The sequence below is a fragment of the Lycium barbarum genome, chromosome 9, assembly GCF_019175385.1.
Source record: "Lycium barbarum isolate Lr01 chromosome 9, ASM1917538v2, whole genome shotgun sequence".
Lineage (NCBI taxonomy): Eukaryota > Viridiplantae > Streptophyta > Magnoliopsida > Solanales > Solanaceae > Lycium > Lycium barbarum.
This window is the reverse complement of record NC_083345.1, coordinates 118,687,939-118,705,340: the sequence shown is the minus strand read 5'-3', so window position 1 is coordinate 118,705,340 and position 17,402 is coordinate 118,687,939. Positions and strand designations below refer to the sequence as shown.

The following is a 17,402-nucleotide window of genomic DNA, read 5'->3' as shown; positions in this document are numbered from 1 at the left end:
TGCTGTTCTTTATGTCCTACAGATACAAAGTAATAATAACTTTCTTAGGTAGCTTATTTTACCATCAGACCTTTTTATAATAAAATTCTTATATAACAACACATTACTAAAAAAAATCAAGCTTTGTTTGGAATCGAGTTATATTTTACTTTTCTATAATAGCTTATTACCTATAATAACAACAATCATCCTTATAACAGTCGCTCTTTATAAAATTACCCCTTTATAACAACTATCTTTTTAATTTTTTTTAATTTTTTTTTTATAGTGGAATAATCATCTTTATAAAAATAGAATATCTAAAATTATCAGTAATAGTTCTAGAGATTTTGATCAAATATATTGACACTTTAATACATTATTTATGCCAAAGAGTAATGTTTATGAATATATATTTCCATCATTAAAAGATTTCCCTTCTTTATACAAAGTGTGATGAAGCTTAGTATTTGCCATTAGAATTTCCTATGTACATAAGGTTTACTTTGTACAAAGAATGAATACAAAATGTGAGCAACATCCATTGTTTGATTGGACATATTTTTATAGCGTGCTAAAGTATTTTTATGAGGCATATTTTTATTGCATGCTAAAGTATTTATGTGTGTTTGAGTTAAACCTTTATACATTTTGTTATGAATTTATTGAAACTGTATAAACTTTCTTTAATTTTTACTAAGTAAATATGCATATTTTTGAGATTTAACATTTACATTATTTTGTTTCTTTTTATAAAAATTGAAAAATTAGATTTATGCATATTTTTATGTCTATAACAACCAGTTAAGATTTAAATATCAAAAGTTATTATACGTGTAAAACATTTAGTCGCTATAAAAACCAAAAAATGTCGAAACGTACGAGGTTGTTATAGAGAGGTTTGTTATATTACATTTGTAGAAACTTAGTCCAATTAAGTTTATTCTGAGGTTTTTTTATTTTTTATTTTCAGGATAAATCCTATTTATTTCCATTTATTTTCCAATATTACATCTAACGTAGTAGTCCTTCTGTCCCATTTCCATGGCATAGTTCAGATTTCAAGATAGTAAAAATTCTTAATTTTCACCCGTGAATTCAAGTTTTCTCAAATAAAATTTATGTATTTGGAAGCTCGGTAAAGAAGTATTCTAAATTACAATAATTTACAATTCAAAATATTTAAAAAGCATATGAAAATTTGTTGTCAATGGCAAATTCAGGCTCTCAAAATTCAAAAAGTGACGCATAAATTGAGATGAACGGAGTAGAAAGGACTCAAAGAAAGAGTGAGTGACAACGTCTTTTTAGGCAATAATGTTAAATATTCGCAGAAAATTGGGTGAAAATTGGGTTGGTTCACTCAAGAAAAAATCACTCAACTTCCAAGTATCAGAAAGTCATTAAACTATTTCCTGTTATCACAAAGTCACTCAACTTTGCATATATATATATATAAATTTTTATCTATATATATATATATAAAATCTATCGGAGGAAACAAAAAAGACATTATGTATCATACTCATACAAAGTCAACTGACTTTTTTGTTACAAAGAGATTTGTTTAATTACTTGTCGTGATTTTTAGGCAAGTTGAATGTTTTTTGCTATAAAAAATAGATGTAATCCTAACTTGGTAGTGTAGCATGTTACTCTTTCATTCTTTATGGAGTAGAAAAGCCAATTTAAACTCAATACATCAATGCCAAATATGTACATATCGTCTCTATAAAGTGAGGAAACCAACTTCATTTTTACGCTAAAAATGGCTTATACTGTCACGACCCAACTAGAGGGCCATGGCGGGCACCCGGAGCTAGCCTACCGAGCGCCACCTATCAAACTTATCATCAAACCCAACCTAAACATACATCATTCTCAACACAAACTTATTACGAAACGATCTTCGTGTACTTCTCAAGACACATATATGCACATGTACATAAGCCCACAAGGCTACAAAATGATGTACAAAATATACACTGAAGAGATCACATAACATCTACTACCCACACATAAGTATCTACGAGCCTCTAATTGGAATACTGAAGTCATAGGGACGGGACAGGACCCCGCCATGCCCCAAATATGTGCACAAAAGAATATACCAATAAGCGACAACTCTGGAGTAGTGGAGTGCTTCTGTATATCCGTTGATAAAGTCCCTAGGTATCTGCTCCGTCTCTCTATCTACCTGCGGGCATGAACGCAGCATCCATAAAAGAAACGACGTCAGTACGAACAATGTACTGAGTATGTAAGACATGTATAACAGCATAATATAGAAATAAGAGAGCATAAGATGAAGGGATAACCTGTAACTGATTGCCTCTTATGGCGGAGTCAAGCATGCTGACTTTTATATATAAAACAACATCATTTCATACATACATATACATAAGTAAGTTGTCTGAGTCATATAGCATCATTAGCCCACGTCCGGGCCTCCCGCGTTCGGGTAGTCATCTCAAGCCGCCTACTTGTGGTGACTGCCCGACCAACTAGGCTCGGTGTAATCATCATCATAAGCTTCCCACTACGCCTACCGTAGCGGTGTCTGCCCGGCAAACTAGGCCCGGTGTGATCTTACATATACATAGCATAAAGCATGAATGAGAGCTCAAGTAAAAACTACAATTCTATTAGAGTGACGTAAGGTCGGTGGCCTCCGATTACATTATGAAATAATCGTCGTCGCTATATCTCACCCTGAAGGAACTAATATCATAAGGTGAGATCACAACACGGAATAACATCAATGAAATCATGAAGTAAGATCATCAAGCTCATACTAGCATCAATTCATAAGCTTCGGAATCTCAAGAAATAGAATCATCATCATCATCATTATCATAGAACACATCTTATCTCTAACTCATGAGAAACTCTTACAAATCATGAACTCTCAACTCTGGAATGTAAGAATATCATGGAAACATTATAGGAAATCGTAATATAGGAGTCATGCCTTTTGAAAGAAGGGGACTATCCTTACATACCTTTACGTTTTCTTAACGACTAAACGTTCTCCTTCCAAGTTCACAACTCTACATTCAAGAGAATTCGTACTAAATTAGACCATTTAAAACATGCTTAACGCTAAACTAAAGCGACTAAGAGCTAACAAAAATTGGGCAGCATTTCCTTTGTTTCGACAACTTTCTTCATATAATAAACAACTCCCAAATATCAATAGCAACACCCACAATATAATAATCAATAGACTTCTTCAAGCTAAGCATTGTTCAATCCTCAAAACTCCTTTTCAAAGTCATTCTTAACCATAGCTACAACATAATACCATATTCATTTTCACATAATACTTCCTCAACGTCATTAGCATCACTCACAACAAGATTATACTGATGGTACGCTAGGAATCATGACTCAAATTAATTCACTATTCAAGAATATCATTAAATCCATGTTGAACTCCATATTCTTCTTCCTTCCTTCATTCAAGTTATTCAACAACCAAATACTCTTAATAACATAAAATAGATGTAAAACTCACCTTTGATCATGTAAGGATGAACTTTGGATGAATATACTCCACTTGAGAGAAACCCCAACTTCAATTCCAAAAGAAATCTTGCCTACTACAAACCCTAGTGAACTTCTTTACACTTGATTCTCTTGATTCTTGGTGTTTAATCTTTGATTTCTCTTGGATTTGTGTTAATATGGTGTGAGGAACATTCTAGAGCTCTCAAGTGTTGTGGAGAATGTGGGAAATGAGAAATGTGAACTTGGGTCACTTATTTATAACAAGAAAATAAAGCTGCCCGGCGTGGTTATACAGACACTTATACGGTCCGTATAACTTATACGGTCCATATAAGTGGCCGTGTAATACCGCCAGGGGCTGACCCTTCTCTAGACAGGTTATACGGACCCTTATAGGGACCGTATAAGTTATACGGACCGTATAAGTGGTCGTACAACTCAACTTTTTCCGAAATTGTTCTCGTCGATTCGTTTCACCTCCAATCCTTATGGAACCTTCTTGGCCCTTGTCTAACACTTCATTAACCATCTAAGGAGCCCTATAGCTTCGTCTCAAGATATTATGAGATAGTCATCAACTCGATAGTTGCTAAACCTTCCCAAACACAACTTATACTTCACTTCCTTCGACGAACCTAATCTCTCCGATTCATATGACTTCAAAATCTTGTAGTACGCACGTTAAGGCTATCCAATACTCTCCTTAAGGTCGTATGGACTCCATGCTCACCTTAAGCTCACGTTAGTCTATTCACGGCACAACAACATGAAATGTCCGAGGTGTAACATATACCCAGCCCTTACACTAAAGTTTCATTACTTATTTTATGGTTCAACAACGTTGTGCTTATGACAAATGCTTTCGGTTGAAATAGTTACTGAATAAATGATCATTCACTTAATCTAATTTCTTGATTTAACGGAGTAAATTTTTATCAATTAGTGCTGATTAGTTTAAGCAATTAATTAAATAATCTTTTTCACTGTTTTGACTTTAAAATTTGATAAGTATGTTTTAAAAATCATGATTTATATAGTGAATATTCAATATGATATACATTGATATACTTTATGATATTTACCAAATCAAATGGCAAAATAACACCAAAGTAATTTTGTAAAATCGTTTTGACTTTAAAAAGTAAAATTGTTTTGACATTAAAAAACATATTCCATTCTACTTTTGATTCAAAAAGTCTGACTAATTAAATAAAAATTATGAAAGGAAAAAATTGGGTATCAATAAATAGTAAGCGCTCTTAACTTGGCAACTGAAGTATGACCAAACTTTTCTTTTAATCCGGAGCACATATCCTTAACATCGTCATACTTTCAGCATTCTCTCATAATATTGTTATCATCCATGTTGTAACGTTCGAGCAAGAGAATTCTTCTCTTTCCAAGCTTGATGTGCCTCAAGATATATCTTTCACATGTTGGGGAGTATCACCACTTTCAGGAAGTGTCATAGAAACATTAAGAGCTTTAAGAGCCTCTTGCTCTTCCAGGACATATTGAATTTTCATGCTCTATATTTTGTAATTTTCTCTGCTTAATTATCATCTTTGTTGAGCTTGACGATAAATGTTTTTCGCTGCAGTTGACATACTGAATTAAACAAGTTTAAACTATCATGAGACGACTATGTACTTTTCACATGCCCAAATTCATATACATTGAAATTCATAATATATATAGGTCAAACCGTAAAATTTTCATTCAACCAAATGTGCTATATACACAGCCAGTTCATTTTGGACTATAGAACTAGACCTCAATGTCATTCCTATCTAACCATACTCATTTACAAGAATCAAAACTAGACAGGATAAGCATTTAAACTATCGAGTACACCCTTCCATTTCGCTTTGCATTGGCCCCATATGTGTAGCTGAATGGCAATGTCCTTCGGTTTCTATTTTGCTGGTGTGAAGTGATGTGAGAACCTCCTAGCATTTCTTTCAATCCATAGGTGGTAGACACAAGCTGCAAACAGCTAGCTTAGAATCTCTGCTCGTGGTCGATGCATATAAGCTCTTCTAGAGATTCATGTCACTTCTTCATCCCAGTTCAACACTTGCCTTCTAATCTTCATCCAACCTAACGGTGAACTCCACATATATCTAGAATAGGCACACTCGAAAAACAGATGAGAAAACTGCTCCATATCACCTATATTGCATAGTGGACAGTCCATGTTTACTGTTATTCCCCATTTACTAAGCCTCTCCATTGTGGCCAGCCTTTGATGAATGTCCAACCATAAGATGAATTGATGTCTAGGTAAATGCCTTTTCCCAGTGCAAGAAATTTCTAAGGTACTTTGGGATATTGAGGCAGGAAGTTTATGTATGCCTTTTTGATGATGAACTCTCCATTACTTGTATTCGTCCTGAGCTCATCTATGACATCTTGATTCTCAAACCATAATTCTGAGCTTCAAATATCTTACGGACAAGCCAACAAATCTGCTTAGGAATTGGGATTTCAGTCAGCTCTCTTCCTTTAATATAGTAGCTTTGGATCCATTTAACCCACAACGTATCCTTTTTTGAAGTAATGGCCCACAATAGTGTAACGTCCCGTAAATCTGAGTTAGGTGTGAATATGAAATAATTGGGGTTTAGATGTCATTTTAGCTATATGGATCCCTTCGGGATGGGTACAGGTGTTAAATGATCTTTTCGGGGTCAAAGACTATTCTTACATGTTCCAATGTTACTACGGATTTTGCTTGTGTTTAATCTTCTGTTGCTGAGCAGTTTTTGGATATCAAACGGACCTTCCCAGAAGGTAATTTTAATGTGGCCGATTTTCCCTCTTTTGCAATCAGTTTCGCTACAGCACCCGCTGCTCTCATACCATCCATATATAGTGTTTTGATCTACGATTTCAATTCTTCCGTGTTTCAGCAGTAACATATTCTTCCATGGAGCTAAGGTCCAAAATATGGAAAAAACAACCTTTCTTCCAAGTCACACCATAAGAGCCATTTATTATCTTTCTTTGATTCCAGAGCAAAGATGAATTTCATCCCAAATTGCATGAGCAATAGGTCTTACATGTAAAGGGTCCTGTACCCACGACTCAAAATTTCCTTGCCAAGCTACATGAAACAGATTTCCAGAAGTCCACAGAAAAATAAGATAAAGAGGTTCGTTAGAAATCTTGAAATTCGTCTAAATCTGAGACAATCTTCAGTTATGTACAGTTTTCGAGTATTTGTGTTGAGAATTTTGGAAAACTAAAAACATAAAAGTTGTAGGTCTTTGAAATACCTTTCCAACTATATATTAGGAGCTCAATCTAAGCTTTGTGCTAGGAGTTATTCCTGTTTTACTGGACATTGTTCAGTCTGCGCGATCGGCTACGTGAAGTGGCTTCAGGTGTGTGATCGCGCACCAGAGGCAGTGTTACTGCCTTTGTTGCACGACCAGTTGCGCAAAGTGGGCCTCCAGCCGCGCACCAAGAAGGATGTTTTAAAAGCCTAACTTCGTTATAACTTTTCCCTACTATTTTTGGCTGACTTTTTGGAGGAAAGGAACCCTAGAGATCTCTCTCAAATCCTAAGCTGAGTCCTAATCCATCTCTATCAATTCTACACAAATTCAATCCTCTTTGACATTAGTTCATCTTCCCAAACCCTAGATTTTTGAAAACTAAAGGAAAGCAGAAGAGAAGGAATGAGTGGGATTCCATCAAAAGGTAAGACTTCTGATTTTTATGAGATTTTTAATGAGGTTTGAACTAGTGTAGAGATTACTACAAGATTAGAATTCACTCATGATTCACATATGGATTAAAGAACAAGTTTTAAGGGTATAAAAGCCCTAGTTTTTCGAATAAGGGTAGAAATCCCTAGAGTTGGTTAAAGTTCTAAACTTTTTATTAATAACCATTGTAGAAAGATTGTTGAACTTGGAAGAATCCAGTTGCTAGCTTGTAGCGGGATTAGAGGTATGTCTCTTTTTGAACATACTCTTTCGATTGAGTTTTATGAACTCTTTAGTTGTGGTTTGTATTTGTGAGGGTCAAGCCCACATTAAGCATTGTTTGTACTATATTATATATATATATATATATATATATGTATTCATGATTGTTTTCCTCTCTAAAGGATGATTGAAGATTGAGATATAAAGCTTTGGTATCTGAACTTGAATTACCCCATAAGGGATGTTTAAACTTGATAATTGCAAAGCTTGACTATCTCATGTGAGTGCTTTATAATGGATTGTTTTGAACTTGAACTTGTTTAAAGAAGTGAACCCGGTTTCCAAAACTAAAATGACTTGATGTACCCCCCAATAATGGGATGATAAACATAATCCTTAATGAATAATGTGACTATCTTGATATAACTTGTGATTCGGCTTCCATGCCATGATTTGAGTGATTGGGCTTCTATACTAGGATGGTGATTTGGCTCTTTTACATGATTTATGTTGTTTATGTTTGGCCTAGCTACTCGGGAGGAAGGGTAGTCACTATGGATCCTAGTGGGGTTACCTAGACATTAGGGAGGAAGAGTGGTCATCGAGGATTCACAATCCCGATGTGGTCTTTGCCTAGCTATTCGGGAGGAAGGGTAGCAATTAGGGTCGATAACCTCGATGTGGTGCTTCTATGCGGTTTAGGGAACCTTAAATGGTCATCCCTTCGTTATGTTTATTTGGGCATGTATCGACATGTGTCACACTTTGGTTGCCTGTGAGTGGCTTATTGATGGTCTTGAATTCATGATTAAAAGACTTAAACGTGATAAACGACATACGAGTTGAAATTGATTTATTTCTTCTTTAATGGTTTTCATTGTTGGTGTTACTAAGTTTGGTGATTTATTCTATCTCTAAATTTAAACTGCTTTTATTGGCACCGCTTTACTGATCCTTATTATATTATTTTGTAATATTAACTATTGTCCTGGAGACGCTCATTGAGCATCCAGTACTCAGGCACACCATTGTTGTTTTTGATAGTGTGTTAGGTAACGTTGAGGAGCAACTTTGTGATACACGCGTAGATTAAGAGATTTCTAGACTATTTGGTGAGCCCACATGCTTGTTCGTGGGGCATCATCCTATCTTACATGCTTGTTCGTGGGGCATCATCCTATCTTACATGCTTGGTCGTGGAGCACCATCCTATCTTAATTATTGTTTTAGTGTTCGGGATGCGTTCCGAAGTTAAATTATGTTTTATTTATCATCTTAGATGCTCCATAGATAGACGTTATTTCTATGGGTAGTTGTTGAAGTCATTGCTTGAGTCTTTGAATGTTGCTACATTTTATAACGATACATTTATGACAGACTTCTGTTGATTTTTTCATTATTTGATTGTGGTCATGAGTTAGTTAGCTATTTATAACATATTGCTATAATTGTCGAAAGAGATTAGACATTTATTGATTTTATAAGGTGCTTCCGGTGTTGTTCATAGCATTGGATGCTTGTTACGCCTAGGGTGGGTTTTGGGGCGTGACAAATAGCTTGCATATAGTAGGTTTATTCCATATATGGTAGTCAATAATTTGAACCCCCAGCTGATTTTGGCATGCAAAGTGTTTCCCAGGCTATCAAGGCTCTTTAGATGTTTCAGTGCTACCAACCCAAAGAAAAGCCCTGCATATGCTATTGAACACCTTGATCACCTTTTTTGGAAGTAGGAAGACCTGAGCCCAATAAGTCTGCATTTCAAATAGGACATTCTGCATTTCAAATACACTCTTGATTAATTGAACTCTGCCACTGTATGATAAGAATTTTGTGGTTCAACATTTATCCTGGAAGTCATCTTTTCTACTAAAGACATACATTATTGAATATTTACTTTCCTTAAGGTAGTGTTTTGGACGGTGCGCGGCGACAAAAGGCGACAAGGGCCTGTCTCGCTTTAAGGCGAGGCGAGCGGCGAAGCGCTCGCCTTTTTGAAGTGCGGTGCCAATAAATACCAAAAAATTAAAATGTTTAATTGCATATATAAATAATCAAAATCTCACTAGCAATAACATATTAGCAAATATTTCAATCAAAAAATGAAAAGTAGATAGTAGATACTAAAAGTCTAGAACTTGAATGACTCAATAGTTCATAAGTGATAAGACAAGCAATACTAAAATTCAAGCAATAGTGCAATACTAAAAGTCTATTCAAATTCAAGATCTTCAAGATTTGCAAATTCTTGATATCCAAAATTCTCAATAGTATATTGCTCCTCATCTTCTTCCTCCTCGGGCTCAGAGTTTTCATCAATTAAGCACCGAGACCGACTTAAACTTGTCGTAGTAGATAGTCCTTTGCCCTTGTTATGTGACCTTGAACTTGAAGAAACCCCCCTAAGACCATAGATATTCTCCTCAACTCCAGACACCCTATAAACAGTACCCCAATCAAGATCACATCCCTCATATACTAGTTGCTCTTTTTCATTTTCGGGGCATCCAATTAACCATTCATTTGCTTCATCAATATTATCCAACTGAATTGGATCAATGGTATCGCCAACATCGTAATGACGCTTCAACGTTCTATTGTACTTAATGTACAGTAGATTATTGAGACGTGATAGTTCAAGCCTATTCCTCTTTTTGGTATGAATCTACACATAAGTTGTGGAAACTAATTAGTAGATACTAATAATAATGTGTATAGAAATTAGAATATAATAAATATTCTTCTCACATGTTCAAGCACGCTCCAATTTATCTCGCACCCGGATGCGCTACAGTCAAACTTAATACTTTTATGGCAAACTGTTGCAAGTTTGGAGTATGATTACCAAATACCGACCACCATTCAGCTATAAAAAAATAAATTTAAAGGTTAATAATTATAAATAAGTCAAATAACTTAAGTAAAGCTATAAAAACAACTAAATCAATCCACTTATCGGGGGACGTTTTGTCTCTGTTTCTTATAGCCTGAGGCTTACCAAAACTGCCAATTGCATATTTGTATATATGAAGCTCTTTGACTGGTGCATCTTGTGTTTGTACATCAGGGACCATCTTAGCAACACAATCAAGATAACCATCCCACACTTCTCCTGATAAAGTCTTATTTTGATAATTAGTGTAAAATATTCTCGGGTTCAAAACATGGCCTACTTTCTCATATTGCTTCCGATTGCCATTAAAACCCTTTTCAATAGCTTCTTTGGCTCTATCCATTGCTTCATAAATATAGCCCATTGATGATTTTTTTTTCTCCATCCACCAAGCGAAGCGCTACTATCAAAGGAGAACCAACTTTAAGTGCCCTAACAACATCATTCTAAAAAGATGTAGAAGTAAGATGTCTGACAACTTCTTTCCCCAAAAGTTCCTTTGCAAATCTACTTTCTGTCCATTCGGTTGAGAAGATCATAGTTCTCAAGTTTTTCTTTTGCATATAAAAAGCTTGCAAAGTTAAAAAGGCCGTTGCAAATCTTGTCTTAACCGGTTTGACAAAATTTCTTTGGTTTGTATGTCTTCTCATCATGTTCAACAACAATGGCCTCTGAGCAATGTAAGAATGTATCTTAACGACCTTCTGAAAAACTGTAAAAGGATTATTTTAGTGGCTAATAATTAATAAGCTATAAAGAAAGTATAAGCTATAAAGAAAGTTAGAGCTAATTGTTTTTCACCTGAAGCATACGGATTTATTTTGAAGATGTCACCAAACATCAAATTGATACAATGGGCAGCACATGGAGTCCAATAAATGTGCGGGTACACACCGATAATCATGTCACCCATTTTAACATTCTCGCTAGCGTTATTGGTAACAACTTGAATAATATTTTCCGGTCCAATTTGCTCAATAGTCTTCTTAAACAAGATGAACATTTTGGTGGAATTCTTAGATTCATCGCTAGCATCGACTGATCCAAGAAACAAATTACCTATTGGAGAATTGACCAAAATATTGACGATCATTTTTCCATTTCGTGCTGTCCACTAGTCCATCATAATTGAACACCCAAACTCTGTCCATTTCAATCTATGTTCCTCAATAATCATATCTATACTCTCCACCTTCTTTTTAGATAAGTAACTCTAACTTCATGAGAGGTAGGAGGTTTTATTCCTACGCCATATTGTCCTATGGCCTCAATGTATTTATCAAAACTTTTTTCATTTATACAATTAAAAAGGATCCCTGCATCATATACCCATAATACAAAAGCACTTACAGCGCGATCACTTAGCAACTTCTTAGATGAATCAAACATTCCCGTGCTACTGCTTCCCTTTCCCTTTGCCTGTGATGTTTGCGGGTAATAAAGATTGGGGGAACCTTTCACATTGGCAGTCCGTGCCGTGGATGATGCAGTGGATGACATTTTTTGAGTTTTTGAGGGAGGAGGCATCATTTCAGCAGCTTCATTCATTTCATCATCTTCATCAGAGAGATGAACCAAAGATGCTTGGTGCAACATTTGAGTTTTTATCAACTGTTTACTCTCAACATACTTTTTTACTTCTTCCCAAATTTCAGGCGGACAAATTGTATATTTTTGTAACCACCAATCAAATGTTGTTTGTGACGAGTAATTCCACCATTGAAAGTACCTTGACAAAAGTTACATATAACTTGATCTTTTGTTGAGCCTTTGGTACCATAATTCCAACCTATGTCTTTTTTGCTAGTGTCCGACAATGCCATTGAATTTGAACCTACTGTTTGTAACTATATAACAAAAGTTAGCAATTATTGAACAGAAAAAATAGGAGCAAAACAGTCACTGCCTCGCTGGTGTAGTTGAGAAAAAAAAACAAAGGAGAAAATAGAAAAAGAAAAAAACAGAGGAGAAAGTCTATTCCTCTTGCATACAGAAAAAGAAGAAGAGAATAGAAGCAGGAAAAAAAATGCAGAAGTCACCGGAAATAGAGGAGGAGTCACTGGAAAAGGAGAAGAAGAACTGAAGAAGAAGCAGTAGTCGAAAACCAGAGGAGGAAGAGAGAAGAAGAACTGAAGAAGAAGAAGAAAAAGAAGAAGAAGAAGAAGAAGGAGAAAGAGAGAGCATACCTGAAGCTTGAACGAGAAGAGAGGAGAAGAAGAAAAAAAAACCCTAGCCGCTATTTTTTTTTTGATGAGTTTCATTTTATTTTTTTTTGAAAAAAGGCCACTGTCGCCTCGCCTTCACTGTCGCCTCACCTCGACGCCTTTAGCGCGCCTTTTTGAAGTGCCATCGCCACATCCCTAAATGGCGGCACTACCTCGCCTTGCCCCGCCTTGCTCCTTTAGCGAGAAGGCGCTCACCTTTTACAATACTGCCTTTAGGACAGAGGAACACCAAGATATTTGAAAGGCAATTCTCTATGACTGAATTGCATGTCAGTCAGTATTTGCTCCTTTAATTCTTGAGTTACACCAGTGATGTATAATGAACTCTTGTCCAGGTTGGCTTGTAGTCCAGAAACCTCAGAGAAGTGGTTAAAATCCTGAAGCACTAACTATATGGATCCCTTTTTAGCTTTAAAAAACATAAGCAATCATCAGCAAAACACACATGTACAAGCTGTAACCTTTCACATTTTGGGTGGTAATTGAACTTTGGATCCAGTCTTAGTTGCTTTAGTGATCTATTCATGTACTCCATAGCTAAGAAAAAGAGATATGGAGACATAAGGTCTCCTTGTCTTAGCCCTTTCTTTGCTTGAAATTTAGGAGCGAGTCCCCCCATTCATCAACAAAGAGTAACTGACTGTTGTAGCACATTCCATGATGAGATTAACAAACTTTGCAGGCATCCTAAATTCCAGTAACACCATTCTAGGCATCCTAATGTCTATCTTGATTAATATCTAGGGGCCTAATGTCTATCTTAATTAAATATCTAGGGGACATACTCTTCTTGGAGTATCTTTTCATTAACTCGTGAGCAACAATAACATTATCCAGTATGGTTCTTCCAGAGATGAAGTCTGCCTGAGAATTCCCCACTAAACTATCTACTACCAGCTTCAGTCTAGCAGTGATTACCTTGGATATTAGTTTTTGGCGTGTTGTACAACATTCTATTGACCTATACTCCTTGGCATATGTAGGATTAGAGACCTTAGATATTAAGGTGATGGTTGCACAATTTATCTCTTTCAATATTTTGCTAGCATCAAACATTTAGAGGATGGCCTGTATGACTTCCTCTCCAGTCAGATCCCATTGAGATTTAAAGAACTCAGCAGGGAAACCATCATTACCAGGGGACTTTTCATTTGGAATATCATGCAAATCTTGGATAATTTCCTCTTTAGAAACCTTCTTAATAAGTGTCAATTGTTGCTCCTTGTTCAGACAGTACCCATTCTTTGCTATATCACTGTTAAGACATAGTAATTCACCTGCACTTGATCCTATCAACCCTTAGAAGTAGTTGAAGAATTCTTCCTGCACTTGATGAAGTATAGTGAGCAATACTCCTTGGGCATTACAAATAGTAGATATGCAGTTTCTAGCTTGCCTTGCCTTTAGATAGGCATAAAAAAATTTACTGTTGGAATCACCCTGTATCACCCAAGTAGCTCTTGATTTCTGTCTTAGCACTCTTTCATTAAAACTAGACCACTTTGCTAGGTTTATAATCAATTACTTCTATTGTGAAATAAATTGAGGGTTATATAGATCAGTGCTAAGAGCTCTTAGCCGGGTCTGTACTGGGGCGATGGTGGCCAAGTTTACTGGGTCGACCCGGCCCACTTGACATGCTTAACTTAAGCTTGTTTTTTTTCCTTTTTTTTATGTTATAATCTTTCCTATTGATTATTTTTATTCATTTTCTAAGATCCAAAAGTTATTGAAGAAATTGAATGAATAGATGAAAGTGTCAAGATTCGTAATCCCATAGAACGTGAGAAATAGTTTTTCTATTTTTAAAAATAACGTGCAGTATAAATGGATAAATTAATAGGGAAAAAAGACATACAATGGCCAACATTTGGGCCTAATACCATGAGCTGGCCGGCCGGCCCAAACTATTCCCAAGCGCTGGCCGATCCAGCAGCCCAAACACCCTTAAAAAAAAAAAATAGACTTTCTGTGGCGACTTTAGTTGCTACTAAATGTCCGCTGCCAAAAAAAGGACTCTTAGTCGCCACTAAAGATCAACCTTTTTTTTTTAAGTGACAATTAAAAAGTCTCCACTAAAGGTTAAAATTCATATTGAGCCTTCAACAAATGTTTTGAAACATGTATAATATGTGTATACTTATACAGTGATTGAACTTTAAAAAAATATTCCAAAACATGTATAATATGTGTATATTTATACGTTGATTGAGCCTTCAAGAAATATTTCAAAACATGTATAATAATACTTATGATATATTTTCTATACATATACAGTAGGGATACAAATTCTATACAACAATGATGCATTTTATATACTAAGTAACCTATCATCGAAAACTTAACAAACAAAAATATATCAACTACAAACTAATAAAATTAGTAAGTATAAATTAATTATACATTTATTAAACATAAATTATACGTTAATTACACATTATTATACATAAATTATACGTTAATTATACACATATTATACAATAATGATACAGTTTCTATACGTATGATACACTTTCTATACATATACAGTAGTGATACATATTCTATACAACAATGATACAGTTTCTCTACGTATATCCATGATATATTTTTTATACGTATGATGCACTTTCTATAAAAGAATAATACAGTTTATATACATATGCTGGAATTATATATACACTTTCTATACAAGAATGATACAGTTTATACATAAATTATACAACAATGATACATTTTCTATACTTATGTATGGAATATGTATAATATGTGAATCATTAGTGTATAATCAATGTATAACTAACGTATAATATATGTATGATTAGTGAGTATACGTTGATGATACATTTATTATACATAAATTACACAACAATGATACAAACCTATGATACATTTTCTATAGATATATGGTAGGGATACATATTCTATACAACAATGATACTTTTTTATGCGTATGATACATTTTCTATACATAGTTGATCTTTAGTGGCTTTTATGAGAAAAAAAAAATAGTCACCACAAATAGTCCCTTTTGTTTTTTGCAGCGGACCTTTAGTGGCGACTAAAGTCGCCACAAAAGATTGCGCTGGCTACACTTTGGGTTTGGAGAAACATGGCCATCCGGTAGGAATATGTCCTTTTCCCAAATTAATATGCTTGCTTCCAAATGAAATTATGGCTTTGTGGTTTTGTTATGGATTAAAAAGAACGGAAAAGTAAATCAACTTATGAGGGGAAAACTTGTCTATTTTAGATTAAATATAGTTAGTTATTTATGACTTAAACATGAGTGACATATATGGCTTAAAATAAAAAATAAAATAAACATATGATGGGCAAACTTGTCTATTTTAGATTAAATGTAGTTTCGTTACACTAAATACGAAAGAAATTAAGGAGGCCTACGTAATATTTAGAACTTCAGGGAAGGTGAGTATTATCGCTAAAGCCTTAGGAGAGGTCTGTGATAATATTCCTAAATTTTTTATAACAAAAAAAATCACTCAACTTACCTAAGTATCACAAAAATCATTAAACCATTTTTTGAAAAACTAAAAAGTCACTCAATTTTGCATAAATATCATAAAAAATCATTAGGAGGAAACAAAAAAGACATCAGGCAAAGTCGACAAACTTTTTTGTTATAAACAGATTTGTTTAGTGACTTGTTGTAATTCTTAGGCAAAGTTGAATGATTTTTTTCCTTTTAAAAAGGTTTAATGACTTTTATGTGATACTTAAGCAAAATTGATTAATTTTTAAGTTAAAAAAAATAATTTAATGAGTTTGATGCAATAGAACAAAAATTGAGTGACTATCTACGAAATCGACCCCAAAATAGTAGTCAACTTTAATAACAAAACCAAATTAAAGTAATCTTAACTTATTAGTGTAGCATTAAATTAATATTTTCCCTTTGTTGAGTAGAAAATCCCAAATTAAACTCAATATCAATGCCAAATCTGTATCTCATCTATATAAAATGAGGAAACCAACTTTCATTTTTACTCTAAAAATGGCTTATTATCCTTACACCAAAGTTTCATTACTTATTTTATGGTTCATCAACGTTGTGCTTATGACAAATGCTATCAATTTTAATCCAACAATTACTGAATATTTTATCAGTGGCCTCCCTCAAAATTCTCCTTTAGTCAAAGTTCATTGTAAATCTAATAGTGATGATCTTGGAGTTCGCACACTTAAAGTGGGTGACAAATTTGATTTCTCATTCCATGAGAATTTTATTGGCACTACTCATTTTTATTGTAATTTTGCATGGGGTACAAAGATTAATGATGTTGATGTTTGGAAACGACGTAAGAGCCTTTGTAAATTTCCAAAGCTGTTTAAGGAAAACGTTTATTGTACTTGGTTGATCAAGGATTCTGGCATATATTTTGCTCGTAAGAAGAATCCTTCACCTAGTGACTTCCAATTTGCCTATCCTTGGTTGTAAACATTAGGGATTTATTGCATTTCTGTATTAAATTCCAATCTCTTTATAAATTAAAAGTAATTTATGTTATAATTGCGCTCTATGTATTTTTTTTTCTAGTCAAGAAAGACACACGTGCTCGCTCACTCGTGCGCTCTCTCTCTCTCTCTCTATTTAGCACTTTGAGGCGAGATTTATATTGTTATTTAATGTGGGATTGATGATTCCTAACTAATCGAAGTTTTGATTGACGCAATCCTTTTTAGATCCTTTAGACACATGTAAAATCCTAATTGATGTGATACACATTTTTTAATTCGAGTTAAATGGTTTAACAACCCATAAAATCTTCTGTATAATTTGATGTCACTCTATTAGCTGGATTGTGAATATCAAGGTGTTAATTTGTGATCAGAATTGTGACGAATAAGTAATTAAAACTT

The 17,402-nt window shown here is 34.5% G+C and overlaps 2 protein-coding genes across 2 annotated transcripts; one reads left to right on the top strand and one right to left on the bottom strand.

The window, feature by feature from the left end:
• Positions 1–9,636: 9,636 nt before the first annotated feature.
• On the bottom strand, positions 9,637–10,660 carry LOC132612251 (uncharacterized). Its single transcript, XM_060326556.1, has 3 exons — positions 10,423–10,660; positions 10,232–10,290; positions 9,637–10,089 (listed from the first exon to the last, which is right to left on the bottom strand). The coding sequence occupies exons 1-3, from the start codon at positions 10,658–10,660 to the stop codon at positions 9,637–9,639; spliced, it is 750 nt and encodes a 249-aa protein (XP_060182539.1).
• Positions 10,661–16,517: 5,857 nt separating this feature from the next.
• On the top strand, positions 16,518–17,052 carry LOC132612354 (S-protein homolog 21-like). Its single transcript, XM_060326634.1, has one exon. The coding sequence runs from the start codon at positions 16,537–16,539 to the stop codon at positions 16,978–16,980; it is 444 nt and encodes a 147-aa protein (XP_060182617.1). The 5' UTR covers positions 16,518–16,536; the 3' UTR covers positions 16,981–17,052.
• Positions 17,053–17,402: the final 350 nt, after the last annotated feature.

What these genes read in the sequence shown, in the direction of transcription:
- LOC132612354 (XM_060326634.1), top strand. Translation starts at nt 16,537, where the DNA reads ATGGCTTATTATCCTTACACCAAAGTTTCATTACTTATTTTATGGTTC.
- LOC132612251 (XM_060326556.1), bottom strand. Translation starts at nt 10,660, where the DNA reads ATGGATAGAGCCAAAGAAGCTATTGAAAAGGGTTTTAATGGCAATCGG. An exon ending in ATATGCAATTGGCAGTTTTG is followed by an intron (nt 10,291 to 10,422) that starts GTAAGCCTCAGG and finishes ATTTTTTTATAG; the next exon opens with CTGAATGGTGGTCGGTATTT. An exon ending in TGCAACAGTTTGCCATAAAA is followed by an intron (nt 10,090 to 10,231) that starts GTATTAAGTTTG and finishes ACTTATGTGTAG; the next exon opens with ATTCATACCAAAAAGAGGAA.